Raw genomic sequence first — 15,041 nt, 5'->3', positions numbered from 1 at the left:
CCATACCCTCAAACAACAACCAAAACCACAAAGGATATGTCACTAGTCCAGGAAGATGGTTCACACAATCTCTACCTTGACACAAATAAGTCTATGAGGGGTGGCCTCCTCGCCGACGCTATAGCGCCGACAAATTCTTCCATCACGCCCATGGTTTACATTTCTTCGCCACTTTTTTGTTGATGTAATTGACGATCCGTTGCCATTTCCAGGTCCGTCGTCTCTGTCCTCTCCGCCTGATGAATAGACTTAAGCAGGGGGTGGTCACTGTCGGTGTCCTCTGGGGAGTCTTGTTCTGACTGATCAGCATGAGTGCTGTCCCCATGGGTTGAGTCTCCACTGGCGGCCTGTGACCGCCCAGTCCCCACCCCCCCGATTCCTCCTCTGGGATCCCCCCTATCTGCCTATATGGGGTCCCTGGCTGCTCCGTCCCTGAGCGCTCTGAGTTTCTTGCAGTGAGACGCCATCTCAGTTTCGTTCTCTGTGGTCTAGGCTCCCATCTTAGTTGTTGGGCTCCCAGACACAAGGCGGTACCAGCAGTCGCCGGTCTAAGCCTCGGGCATTCCTTAATCCATGCCCAGGCGTCTTCAGGAGTTTGAAAGAATTGAGACAAATCTTGAGGGATCACCTTGAGCTTGGCTGGGAAGAGAAGCATGTATTGAATGCGCAGGGCCCGAAGTTTGACTTTCACTGAGTCAAAGGACCTCCACATCTTCTGTATCTCCCTAGAGTAGTCAGAGAAGATCATGACTCTGGTGTTGGCCAGTTTAAGGTCTCCCATTTTCTGCGCTTCCCTCAGAATTACGTCTCGATCTTGATAATTTAGGAATCGGGCAATTAAGGGACGCAGCGGGGCTCTAGGTGGAGGTCTCGCAGCCGCCATCCTGTAAGCATGTTCAATGAGAGAGCAAGTAGAGAACTTGGCTCCTGGGAGGACATCTCACAACCACATCGTCAGAAAGGTGACCGGATCAGTGTTCTCCTGCCCTTTAGGTATCCCGATAAAGCGGAGGTTGTTTCTCCGAGCCCTGTTTTCCGCGTCATAGACCTTTCACAGGAGTTCCTTCACAGTTGCCTGGAGTTCCTTAATGTTGCCCTTGGAGGTATGTGTCGTATCTTCCACCTCAGATATGCGGGTCTCTGTTTGAGTGCCGCGCTCCGCGATGTTGCGTACGTCTTGGCGAAGGAGGGCTATCTCCGCCATTTTGCCTTCAATAGCTTCTCTTGAGGCATTGATTGCCTGAAGGATGGCTGCGTTATCGGGCGCACTCGTGGTGTCCCCTTCTGATTCTGTGGGTGCAGGGAGCACCTTAGTGTACTTATCTATTTTCCCCTGAAGGTGCGTCTTGGGTTCTTTGTCTTAAGCCATTGTCTGATATGGGAGGTGTTTTAACGGTCGTCAACCCCGCCAAAGGGCAAAGGCACCAGTGGGAGAAGTCCCTGACCCGTGTCCTGGTAATTATCGTAGAGTGTGACGAGTGGGAGGCAGGCGCAGCGCACTCCCCTGGTGCAGAAAATACAGGAAGAGCCCACCGGCCGGGGACCTCTCCCCGAGCGAATCAGCATTCAGGTGGACCTCCCACTGCTCACCATATATCTGTGGCCATAGGGACCCCAGTCCTGTGTTCAACAATATCCTTGTCCTCAGCAGTGTTGCCACCAGACCTCTCCTAGGGCATCAGTCAATGGGGTCTGACCCTGCACCGCCACGCCAGACCACTCAGCGCTAAGGGTTTAACCTCCTCCGTGTGACAGCAATGCGCCCTCCTGTGCGATCGGGCAGCACAGTGGGGCCCGCAGCAGCCCTTTTGGGGCACGGAAGGACCAGCCAGACAGGTATAGCTATGCCTGGCTCCGTCGCCCTAGGGAGGTCAGACACGCCCAACATGAGGAAAGTGGTGGAAGTGTCCTAATAAATCCCTGGTAGGCTATTGATGTCCGTCACCGCCCTTGGGCCTTTTGATCCCTTACATTAAAATTGGGGTCTCATCTTTGGAGGCCCCTAATCTCTGACCATTCAGCTAGTTGCTCAGCAGGCTCTGTGTGCCCCTCATGAGCTGCAATTCATGTCCGCCAATGAAGCGCGATCTTTACAGGCAGTCTCGCCAGGGACTACCCACCAGCAGCCATCACAGTCTCTGCCCGAATCGTCAGATGGTTGGATCGTGGAGGGCTGCGGTGATTATTGCAGTGATGCAGGCACGAAAAAACGGGGCAGCGAAAGTTCCATAAGCAAAGACCCCTAACGGGCAGCCCCACAGCCTTCTACACTGGGGGGGGGGGGGGGGTTTAGGCAATTGCAGCAGCTCTAGCGGCAACTCCGGCAGACCTCCACCAGCAACCCCCGCACAGCTCAGCTTAGCCCTCCGATCACTCCACCTCCGGTCCCCTGGTGCTCCGGCCCGGGGGCAGATGGCGCGCAGCTCCGGCGTGCGGAAATGGGCCCCTCGATGACTCACGCCTCCAGAAGATATCGGCGCAGCCCTCCTTACCTCAGCCGGACTGGAGAGAGGGAGAAGGGCGGTCCCACCTCACCACGCAGTGGGCAATGCCCAGTTATCGGCACAAACAGGGAGGGCAGCTGCCTCGGCTGCACAGAGTCTCCGCGCCGTCGCTCGACTTTCAGCCTGCAAGTGGTTCTGAGCTGGTTCAAAAAATAAGAACGGCGGAAGCCGTAGCCCGACACGGGGATGGCTCTCCTACCCCTGTAATGCAGTCGTCCTCAGCTGTGTTTCGGGCGCCTTCATGACCGAACTACTATCTTGTCGGTCGGGCCCCGTCGTCTTTGGTGTCGGATTGTTGATATCATTCCCCCGTTTTGGCCATGCAGAGGGCTTCCTCTGTGGGGTTAGGGATTAGATCGCCTGTGGCCAGTAAATTCATGTCCCATGTGTGGCTGGAAGACAGGATTCTGTCCAGGATCTGCTTCGGGCGGCCGGAGCTCCGGCAAAAGCGGCTAGTCAGCCATGGTGCTGGCCACTCCCCATCCGTTTTTTTTTTTTTACATCTGAATGGACTAAGCAAGGTTATACATCACACATAAATATACACTGTATACACCTCTACATCATAGCCGTTCCCCTATCAGATATATTCCAGTCTCTGGCTGTCTACGCTGGTATAAATCTACATTGAATTATATAGCACCAAAACTGCTGGTTCTAAGCAAATATGGGAATTTGAAGAGGGATTGCCATATCCTGAAATCTTTTTTTTTATAAATCTTTTTATTAAACATACTCGACATAGAAATACAATTCCACATGGATCAATAGCAGGGAGCACAGAGAAATAAAGATACATATCGGTACAGTAGGATAATGTTTGGAAGTCACAGAGCGGGGATCACAATCAGGGTTACTGGAGGGAGTACATATATTGCCACGGTATTCATTCCAGGAAGCCCAAATCTTAGACCATTTTCAGGGACAGCCCCGAGCTGTGTATACTGTCTTTTCCCTCAACATACACCAATCGAGGTCTTTCTTCCAATCCGCAACTTTAGGAGCATGTGGCGTTCCCCAGAGTTGGGCAATGTTTCTTTTGTTGATCATGCAGCCTAGTGTGACCCATTGTGTGGCATGTGTGTTAAGGTCGGTGGGTTGCCAGATGTTGAGGAGGTATTTAGGGGCCTCTGGCTTAATCTCGACTTCCAGCGTTTCGCTCATTATTCCGCGTAATTTGCGGCACCCCCGCCTGCAAGACGCATCTGCCGGACCACCCAAGTGTGTCAGTTGGGGACCCGTGATATAAATTCTATGCAGTATCTTTAGTTGCACTAGTCGGAGACGCGCAGGGATGGCGACAGTTTTGGGGGAGGAGACTGCTACCTGCCAGTTTTCGTCAACTAACTCGACCCCATCTTCTACCCATTTCTCTCGTAGGGACAGCAGGGGATCATCCATGTTGTTAATACGTTTTCTGTAAGTCAGGGAAATAGCTTTTTTAGGTACATGGCCATCTAATAATCTGTCCTCTAGTGGAGAATAGTCAGGTGGGGAAGAGTCATGGGGCAATGCTGTTTGCAGTGCGTGTCGAATTTGCAGGTACCGAAAACGCTCAGAGTCTGCCATAGTGTATTGACGTTGGAGGGAGTCAAAGGGCTTCACGTCATTTTTGTCCCAAGGTCTCTGAATGTAGGAGATGCCAATTAGGTCCCACTTATCAAAGTCCTTGGAGTTGCCCAGGTCTCCTAGCCTCTGGGAGTCCCACAGAGGTGTGGCAAGAGTCAGTCTATTGCTGCAGCCTAGTGATGCAGTCGCCGAGTGCCAGATCTTGACTATGTGGATGGTGGGACTGGTAAGAGCGTACATGTTCGGCTTGGAGTATAGGGCTCGGGTATAGGTTCCATTTGGAAGGACATAAAACGAATACAAGAGGGGGTCTAGGGGAATGTTTACCGACCTTACATTGCTATCATCCCTTAACAATATGAATACCAACAACTTGGATAACAATGGGTCAAACAAAAAAAGACTTTTTGTTTGATCCATTTGGAAGGAGCCATCTGTCCATATTGAACCCCGGGTCGTCGGTTGGCCATAGGTGCCGTGATTTATTGCAATAAGATGTGCTGCCCAATAATATTTCTTGATATCGGGCAAACAGATGCCTGCATCGTACCAGCTAAGCGTAAGTTTTTGTAAAGCGATACGTGGCCTCCCATCCCAGAGAAGGTCCTGCTGGAGCCCTTATATTTCTTTAAAGTATGAATTAGGTACGGGGTCGGCCGAGTTCTGGAGGATATAAAGGAAGCGGGGCAGGAACATCATTTTAAAAAGGGCCGCCTTGCCCAGCAAAGAGAGTGGAAGGGATTTCCAGTTTACGATATCACGTTTGAGCCTTTGTAGCGGGGGAACAAGGTTACGGGCAAATCGGAGTGAGCTATCAGAGAAATGAATATACCCAGGTACTTGAAGCCTTCTGAAACTATTGGTATGGGGCAGTTTCGGGGTAACGGGGGGGGGTCTCCACAGAGGACATACAGGAGAGATTTCTCCCAATTAATGCGGAACCCGGAGTAGCTGCCAAAAATGGCCAAGATATCAAATACTGCGATAAGGGACCTTTTGGGGGATGTAAGATATAGAAGGATGTTGTCAGCATATAAGGAGATACGATCTTCCTTATCTGCCGACCATCTTAGACCACGGATCATTACGTCCTTTCTAATCCAGGCCGCAAGGGGCTCGAGGGCCAACGCGAATAGTAAGGGAGAGAGGGGGCATCCCTGACGGGTCCCTCGGCTAAGTATAAAGGTATCTGATCTTTTGTTGTTCACGACTACCTGTGCCATCAGTAAGCTGTACAGCAAGCGCGCCCACTGGCTGAAACCCGGTCCAAATCCCAACTTTGTGAGTACAGCGAAGAGATAAGGCCACTCGATTGTGTTGAAAGCCATAGTGGCATCTAGAGAGACTACGACTGCATCTTCGTGAATGGTAGGTGCCCTGCCCAAGACCCCATGGACCCTGCGCAGGTTCAAAGCAGTGTATCTCTTGGGCATAAACCCCGATTGATCCGGGTGTACCAGATCGCCCAATACCTTAATCAGCCTATTTGCAAGTACTTTAGCTAAGATTTTAGGTTCTGCATTAAGCAATGAAATAGGGCGGTAGGAAGCGCAGTCAGTTTTGGATTTCCCCTTCTTGTGAATTGTGACATTGGTTGCAATTTTTTGATCCAGGGGCAGCGACCCCTGTTCTAGGCTGTTCTCAAACATAGATTTCAGGTATGGGGCTAGTTTGTGGGGACGAAGCTTGTACAGCTCGATCGGGATACCGTTTGGGCCGAGAGCCTTGCCAGAGTGGAGCGCTCGAATTGCGGTCGCCATTTCATCAGCAGTGAGGGCACTGTCCATAAACGCCCGGTCACTGTCCGATAGCACTGGGAGGGAGCTATCTCGTAGGAGTTCAGAAGAGTCTGCCTCAGTGTACGGTGCAATGGAGCTGTAGACTGAGTGGAAGTGTGTTGCGAACTGGTCGACTATGTCCTGGGGATCTGTTATGGGGGATCCCTCAGTGTTATCCCCCAGTCATAGAGTTGACCCAGTCTGTCCTGCCCCAGTAGTTTGGCACGGTCAGTGACCAGAGCCCTGTATTCGGAGGCTTAGGGTATGAATAGCATCTTGGTGAGGGATCAGAATTAATGTCTTGCTCGAGACAATAAATCTCTTGCTCTACATCGGAGATGTCTTTTAGTTTGTCTTTTTTGGATCCCGCTATTAAGGAGAGAGCCTCCCCCTGGACCACAGTATTAAAGACTTCTTACAATGTTTGCGGTGAGTCAACAGTGTGGTCTTTCTCCAAAAAGGAATTGTCAATTGGATGTGATCAGGTCTTTGCGTATTTTTGGGCTTTTTAGATACCAGGGATTGATTGGGGCAACACGTACAATTTGGGAGTAGTCAAGACAATATGAACCCAAATGGGGGAGTGGTCGGAAATGCCCCAAGCTAGATGCCGAATCTCGTGGATATCTGTAACCTGTGGGGCAGGGACAACTATATAGTCCAAAGGAGAAAGGCTGTTGTCGGCCCCAGAGTAGAAAGTGTGTTGGATCTTGTCAGGGTGGTATGTTCTCCAACAGTCCACCCACCCTATCGCCTCCAGGAAGCCAGAGAAGGAGTGTGCAGTGTGGGGGACTGTGCGAGGGGATGCCTGTCCAGTGAGCCCGATATTATGGAGTTGAAGTCGCCGCTAAGCACAAGGTGCCCTTCCGGTAGTGCTAACAGCACTGTGCTGAGGTCTGAAAATGTTGTGGCCTGTAACCCTGGAGGTGCGTATATTGACATGAAAGTAATGGTTCGTCCCTCCCAGGTGCCCGTAATACCAACATATCTGCCACGGTCATCCACATGAGTGGACGTAGGTGACGGGGGGAATGAGTTCTTTTGCATGATGCCCACCCCTCTGGAATTAGACGCAAGGCCTGCATGTGCAACCATCGAGTAGCCCCCATCTATGCATAGCTTTACAGGTGTCACCAATGAGGTGAGTTTCCTGAAGCAATACAATGTCGGGTGACAACCTCTTGACATATTGCAATACTATACTCAGCTTGATTTTTTCCCCAAGCCGTTAACATTCCAACTTAAGATTCTAACTTCCTTGTTACTCTGTACACCCATTGATTGCATGTGGAGGGCAGCCGCGACCTCTGCTTCAGGATAGGACCGCACAATCGAAATATTGTCGAGAATAATAAACAAAAAACCACAGAACAACTAAACAAAATATCCCAACCCAATAACCCCCACCCTGCTGCCCTGCCCTCTGGGCTCAAAACTGCCCATCAAAAAACTTGCAGAGTGCTTGTTGCCCCAAAAATTTTCAAAGGAAGAAAAAAAACACGAGGGGGAAAGCAGTGGGCTCCGTGTCCCTGCCCTATGATACATCACTATCACGCCCTTATTAAACATGTAGCACAAGACCATAGATAAGTCAGTAGTCCCTTTTAAGTAAGATACCGTTAGCCCCCCTCCCCGACCCGCACCATTTGCTCCCCCAACTCTCAAAAAAGCCCCTATTGTCTAAGACTCCACCTAGGGCCGGTCCACTGTCCGCTTGTCCAGTCCCGGCTCCTCTCTCAGTTGGGTTTTTAGTCCCTTGGTAGTAAATCCAGTCCGCAACTGTCTCAGGTTGATCAAAAAAACATGTTCTTCCCTCCACCTCGTCCCGGAGGCGGGCCGGGAACAGCATAGAGTATTTCAGGCCCCTCTCTCTCAGGTCGCGTTTGACGGGCAGGAATGATCTGCTCTGTTCCTGCACCCTTTGCGTGAAGTCAGGGAAAAAGGAGATATCTGCATTTTCATAGCGGAGGGGGGCACTGGCCCTGGAGTTTTGGAGGATCACATCTCTGTTCCGATAGTTGAGGACTCGAGCCAGCATGGGCCGCAGGGGAGCGCCTGGTTTGGGTCGGCCGCCCAGGACCCTGTGGGCCCGCTCGGTCACAAAAAATGTACTGAGGCCTTTGGGTTGCAAGTACTTGAGAATAAGGTCTTCGACAAACAGGCCCGGAGTTTGCCCCTTCGTAGTCATCCAGCTTGAGGTCTGAGAGATTCCGGGAGTCATGTAGTTCCTTTACCTCCCTTTGCAACTGTGTGACGTCACCCACTAGGCTAGTAGTCGTAATTTCCACCTGCTTCACCTTTTCGTTAAGCTTACCCATGTCGGTCCTAATAAGATTGATGTCGATGGCCACAGATGTCTAAGGAGGTCTTGACACCTGTTATGGCCTCCATGACGTCTTTAAGGGAAAGTTCCTGCTCCTCTTCCACAGGGCTTCCTCGTGCGGTTTCCTCAGACAGACGGCTCGCTGCAAGTCTTTGGACACCATGTATCAGTCCAGCTTGTTAGTTTGGACTGGCTTCTGTCCCCTGGTCCCTGACCCCTTAGTGCGCTCCAATGTAGTATCCGAGGTGAGTCACAGATGGATGCAAGTCATAGGGGGTGGGTGGGTGAAGTAATGTCCTCGGCTCCCGGGTACGTTCAATGGGAGTGACACGGAGAGTCTCACAACCTATCTCATTCACCACAGGTTTAGAGCCACAGCAGTTAGGCCGATCAAGGGGATCACAAGCCAAGAGAAGTCTCCCAGCCCGAAGGGTGAGTCTCACCGGTCACTGGAAGCACCCTGATCTCACTGCTGCAGGTCAAACCGCTCCTGATCTCACTAGCGAGAAGAGAAGGTGTAGGTGGCCGCTCGATCTCCAGGGGAGGGGGGGCCCTTGGGGAAACAACCAGTTGGAAAGGCAGAAAAAGAGTCAACTTACGGAGCAGTGCCGCCTCCAGTGAGCATTACGTCGTCGGTGCTCTTCAAGCCGCCTCGAGTTGACGTGGAAGTGGATGTCACCAGTGCGCCTCGGCAGGGCCACAATCGCCGCTTTTAACGTTGTCTTCGGCGGCACCCCCCCTTTAGACACTCCGTCGTGCATGGGTTGCAGCAGCACCGCACAGTCAAGTCCCCTCCGCCGTAGGATGTCTGGGGCTGCCTTACGGGAGATCTATTGTCGTGGGTCCCGGCTTCAGGCTTCTGTGTGGGCCACAATACTCAAATGGCAAGGGAATTCAGTTAGAACAAAGCAGGCGGGGGGCCTTCACCATCAGGGCGCGCTGCCGCCACCAGCTGCTCCAGGGCCGGCGCGCCTTGCTTCACAACAGCTGTGCCCCCGAACCGCACCAACTCATCAATTCTGGGGCTGCAAATCCCCCTGTTGCCTTGCTCAGAGAGGGCTCCTCCAGGAGCTGCCGTCAAGACAGGATTGCGGCACGCTCTTAGTTACAGCGTCAATGCGGGGTGGGAGATGGCAAGGCTGCGTATGCCTTGGATTCATGCCCCCCGCGGGCTGCAGCCAGGTGTAAGCGCTCGCTGTCGGCAATAATGGAGCAGGCGGAGTGAGGGGCCGCACTATTAGAGCTGCGCCGCTGCCATTGTGTGACTCACGGCCGGCGCGCTCCACTTCTTTGCAGTCCCAGCGCCTCTCACTCACCACCATACGCCACTGTGTCTGCACCGAGTCCTCCGCAGCCCCGGGTCTTCTAAGTACCATCAGGTATTGCCAGCAAGGAGAAATTTGTGGCGGCACCTCGCACCGCGGCGCCACCGCTGGGTGAGGGTGGGCCAGCTGGATCCCCACTCCGGGAGGCACAGCTACTGCGGGCCCCGGCTTTAGGACGCCGAGTGGGCCGTGACCGTGAAAGGGTGTGCGCTCCCTTATTTCACAGGATTTGCACACCGGAGCAGGCGGGATGGGCTCCGCTATCAATCCGGTGTCAGGGACTGCAGTCGGGTGTCACGGATGATAATGCAGGATAGTCGAGGGCTTAGAAGGGGGACGGAACTCACGGACTACGCGGCCATCTGCAGTCCGTGCTTGGCCACTCCCCATCTTTTTTGTTTTTGTTTGTTTAAGATCTACACATTAGGAATGTGCTTGTCCAACTGGCTGAACATTTAATGGATCTAGGTAATTTCCCTTGGGTGGTGTGAGTGACAGAAGAAGGAAAAGCTTTTGAGTATAAGAGGGCTCTATTATTTTTTGTGGATACCCTGGAGGATGGAATACCTATTCAGGTTAGGAAATGGTCAAGTATGCATAAAGCGCCACTCTGTTGATTCTAAAGAGTTTCAGCAGGGCTCAAAGATTTCTCAATATAGCAGATTTAAAAATTCAACACTTTATGCTGATTCACTGCTTACGCAACACAGTTTGAAAACTCCACAATTGAGGGTCAGGATGGATGTACAGAGACCCTGTTGAGGGATGAGGGTGCCAAAATGATGTATATGTTTGTGAGATGCCAGAATTTGTTGTTATTCTGGGAGGTAGGTTGGTAGAACTTAAGGCCCTATCTAAAGAGCTAAGAGGTTCCATCCTGTAAGTTGCTTATTTTGGAGTCAGGGGGAGTTGGTATGGGAACATGCCGTAAGAGTTGCACCAGGAAACTGGGCTTTGGTCCAGTTTGTTGGGACATAGAGGCATTGGCAGTCATGTGGCTGACGGATAATACTGCAGTACTATCTGGGACATGATCACTGTCAATTGTATGGTAATATAATGAATGAATTATGTTTCAAAATAAAATGTTTTGCATGATTAATGACAATAAAAAACTTACATGCTCATATTTTTAGATACCATTAGAACACTGATTAATTAACGATCTTTCACTCTGCAACAGCAAAAATTGAACAGGAAACAAAACAAATGTGGGAGGGAACAAAATAAAAACGGCTACCCTTCATCAACATGCAGCACTGTAACCATTTGGCAGTGCTTATAGAAAGCATTAGAGCTACCACTGGAGTCTTTAAATCCACAGTCCTTTCATTTAGAAAGTGAGAAGCCATGCGGTACCTGGCGGGGGCACAGTGCTTCGCTCTACTGCTGCTGCAACAGGGAAATTCAATGCCCTTATATCTGACCTGCCTTCTTTTCTCAAACACAAGTCTGTATTAAGAAAGGGAAAGTCTGCAGAATGAGATAAAAACATATTAATGTTTCAGTACATTAACTCAATGTCAGGTACAAACATTCAAAATACTTTTCACAACTCATATAGTTCCACACAGAATATGACAAAGAGATGGAGAACTTTTCAGTCACTCTTGGTTTTGAATTTTTTCAAATCTGTTTATTGATTTTTCAAAGTTATCAACAGTACATCATACAACTAAGTTTTCATAAATTACATGCCCTATTGGAATCAAATATTTTGAACACAACAATTTATTTGCTGTAGGACAGTAGTAAGACCTATCTACAGACCTATCTCTGTAGTGATAGCATATTTTGTCATAGTCTTGGGTATTAAGAGCGTGTCGTCAACAGATTTATTTAAGAAAAACCAGAAACAATAATAACAAAATAATGGTGGTGTGCACAGGTTCCAAATGTGGTAAACAATAATGTAGACGTTCAGTGTGGTGGTTAATTAATAAGTGCTACAGTTGAAATTTTAGGGATGTGGAGCATCAGTAACAGACTTCAAGAGCCTATTCAGAGTTCATATCCATGATGGCATCAGAGTTCTCAAAACTCCATACAATTTTATACCAGAGAAAGCTATCTTTGGTCTAGTCCAGACTTTTCTTTTTTCTTCAACATTAAAGGTTGAGCTTTTAGAAGTCACCTACTTAATCAAGTTAGTGTGCCACCTTGGCAAAAGAGAAGCGGATCCAGATCTCCAATGCACAGCAATATTATCTAGTCAACTTCATGGCCAAATCCAGTAATCTATTACCAGGAATTCTAGCCTTAAGAAAAAAATGTAACACCTTGGCTGCTTGAGATATTCCCCTACTGTGCTGGACCATAATAGAAATGGGTGGTCTTGTTTCCTTTCCACTGAGGAGCCGACTTCGGGCCTGATTTGGGTCTCGCCGGACGGGCTACTCCGCCACAATGGAGATGGATATCCTGTACGCTGAAGTATAAATCTGATAAGATATAATGTGATTTATATTTTGTGGACGGTTTATCTGTCACTGCTGTGACGGAGTAACTTGTCTGCCGATATCTAAATCAGGCCCTCAGTCTTTTGCCTCCAATGTTCTGGATCAGACAGCAACATCGCAGCAAGTCTAAGCCCTTCAAGCAAGCTCTCTCTAGCGTGCCTTCAGGTCCTAGGATCCACAGGGGCTTCCAGTCCGGTTATCGCCAGGGGGGTACACCATAGGCGTCATCTGTGCCTCTTGAACAACCTTTGGATTCTGCATTAGCTTTGGTGCCGACTTCGGGTTTTGCGGCGCACTCTGCACTGGTCCGTGGAGGCCGATGCTGGCATCGCCGCTGCCAGAGGAGTAGCATCCCATTGTGGTCTCTGACTTCAATCCAAATTCATCTCAGCCTCTACAGAGGCTGCACCTAGATCTTGAAATGGCACAGCCAATACGAAGCCCCTCAGACTCAAATGCTATCCACTTACTGCATGGTTGTGCACAAAATAAACCCCAACTGTTAGCTCAGACTCCGACCACAGACAACAAAGGAGGGGATGGGGAAGAGTTTGTCCCTCCCCTTATGATAAAGATAATTGGCACATAGACCAACAGGATGCCAGTGGCCACTGGAAGTTTCGCTGACATGCATGGATGAGATCCACAAGCTTAATGCCCTTCTAAGGAACCTGCCTGTTTGGGGAAAAGGCAGACTCAGCCCTGCAAATTTTAAGGAGAGCATTGCTAAGGCACGCGTACTGGGTCTTTCGGCACCAGTCTGGCAATCCCCTCAACAGTTTTGCTCTTTTCAGTGATATGCCAGTGACTTGAAGTAGCGACTGGATCAGGCCCTTCCGCCCACACAACAGACATTCCAGCCCTTTCAGGGTCGAGGCGTGGGCCCAGCAGACATTGACAAGGCCTTCAGGGGCAGCGTACGTCCCAACTAAAGAACTAAACAATTAACTGGTTCAATCAATCAAATTACTTTATTTCAGCAAAAATGTCTTCAAAAGTATCACATACAACAGCTAGATAAAATTGTAGTGTAGTTCCTATATTCCCAATAGGCTCTGCGCATTGGAATAACATAAACAATAGTTTAGACGTAGGACTGAGGTCAACTAGGTCTCTACTGAATATGTTAGACTTAATTATGAATGCCAGCTAGCTCAGAGGTCACTAGAAACTCTCTCGAATGAACAGGAAGGTGTTAACTTTCCTGATTAGACAAGAAGGGATTAGTTTCTGACAACCGCATAAACATGACAGCTTTGCTCCCCCCAGAATAAGGAGTATATCTCCAGAGTTGTGTGAAAACAATAGACAGCTATTTCACTCAGTCAATCGTGCATGCTTAGTCTCACCAGAGTGCAGAGAAATAGAGAGACGGGCGTTTTCAATAAAAGTTGTTATTTATTGAGAAGTCCTCTTTCTCGTGCAAGAGAAGTGAATTGCCGTAATTGCAATTCTTGTCATAAAGTAAAGTGCCTACAGTAAAAGGAGTATTATGAAATAATACTGTAAAAGCATTTATATGGTTTCTGAGCCATATGATACTTAAAACGGAAAAAATATATACATACATAAAATCATTGACTAAACGTACTCAACTGGTGCTTCTAAGATACGCCTACCCCGGTGTACCTAACCTAAGCCTAGTACGTGGGAAGGAGTAAGTGAGCTGCAGTTTTAAGTTAAGTTAGTTTTGCCAAGAATCTGAATCAAGAATTCTCTTAAGGATTTAATCAGCTCCGTACCTTGGTTATAGAATGAAGGAGGACTTGTATCTCTTTCTCAGGACTCGATCTCCCAGCAACCCGCGAGGGTGACTGGAAACACTGGAGCTGGATTTCTCGGCAGGAGAAAAGACAGCGTCTCTCTCAGTGCGTCAATGGGAGGGTCGGCTTCCCTCTGCTCTCGCATCAGCTGGGCTTCGGGCAAGTAGATAGCCGCTCTGCTCCAAACCACCGTGTGTTTGCTTAAGGCAATGTTGGTATATTTATACCTGGAAGGTGCCGAGTTTGACGTTAGGTCGGACACAAGACGTCACTACGAACTTACAGTTCTTTCTGGACTCCAGGAGTTCTTGTTCAAATCAAAACAAAAGCAGGGGGATTTCCCGGGCTGCTGGAGGCTTGGTTTGTTTAAAGAACGCGTTGTACTTTCTAGGAGTCTATGGGAGTAGCCTTGCCGTATTTGGACTGCATTGGCTATGACTAAATATGGATATGATTCCTATGCCTTTATAAGGATATGTTTTGTTATAACCACATAAGGGCATGAATCGTGAATATTTAAATAGGGCCCTAGATACATTCACAACAAAATCATTCATTATAAAAACACATTCGTACAGATAAAGATAAGAATAAAAAGGTGTATGTATATATATATATATAGAGAGAGATTATATATATATATATATATATATATGCACAATATTAAATCAGCCCAAAATCACTTTAGTACTGGCTGCACAATTAAGGCCTCCTTGATTGTTACCAACAGCTTATGGTGATATGACCCCTATGTGCTGCCTCAAAACATAGACCAGTTAGATGCTATTAGTTACTCTACTACATGTTGAAGTGCCTCCCTGCCTCTTTAACCTGATACCCCACATGTGGCTAAGGAACTTACCAACTCCGCAAACAAATACAGCTCTTGTGTCAGATCTTAGGATGCGGAGGGCTTCCCAAAAGTTCATCGCACCCAGTTGTTGGCAAATGGGCTTAATCCATTTCCATCTTGGGCTTGCATTAGCAAGGCAAGCAAACAGCACATGGCTATGGACTATACAGGGGCCTCACATCCTGGGCATTTACTGAGGCATGGATCTTTGGTATGCCATCTGGATTTCACCTCATTTACTGGGAGCGTGCAGAGCCTGAATTGGACATAAAGCTTTCTATCTTGGTTGCTTGTATTAGATCAAAATAGGGTTCAAGAAATCTGGTCTGTTTGTGGAGTAAGAATTCTGAAGTTAGTTTACCCCTCTCAACCCTACAATGTCGACTTGTGCAACCCATTCCCAGTAGTGCTTCTTTAAAACAGCTTTCTGGAGCTGGGGCGAGTCGTCATTTTCCCAGACTTCTTTT

At 48.9% G+C, this 15,041-nt stretch overlaps 1 protein-coding gene across 4 annotated transcripts in view; it reads right to left on the bottom strand.

Annotated features, from left to right (window-relative positions):
• LOC144818757 (uncharacterized) overlaps window positions 1-15,041 on the bottom strand; it is a 261,995-nt gene that overhangs the window by 99,015 nt on the left and 147,939 nt on the right. For 2 of the 4 annotated variants that reach the window (XM_078676475.1, XM_078676476.1), the window contains exon 6: window positions 10,859-10,972. The exons of the other annotated variants lie outside the window; for them this stretch is intronic. In XM_078676475.1, the coding sequence (XP_078532601.1) occupies window positions 10,859-10,972 (114 nt within the window). The remainder of the gene's footprint in view (window positions 1-10,858; window positions 10,973-15,041) is intronic. 4 annotated transcript variants of the gene reach the window in all.

This window comes from Lissotriton helveticus, chromosome 2_1, assembly GCF_964261635.1.
Source record: "Lissotriton helveticus chromosome 2_1, aLisHel1.1, whole genome shotgun sequence".
Taxonomy (NCBI): domain Eukaryota; kingdom Metazoa; phylum Chordata; class Amphibia; order Caudata; family Salamandridae; genus Lissotriton; species Lissotriton helveticus.
This window is presented reverse-complemented; position numbering and strand designations above follow the sequence as displayed.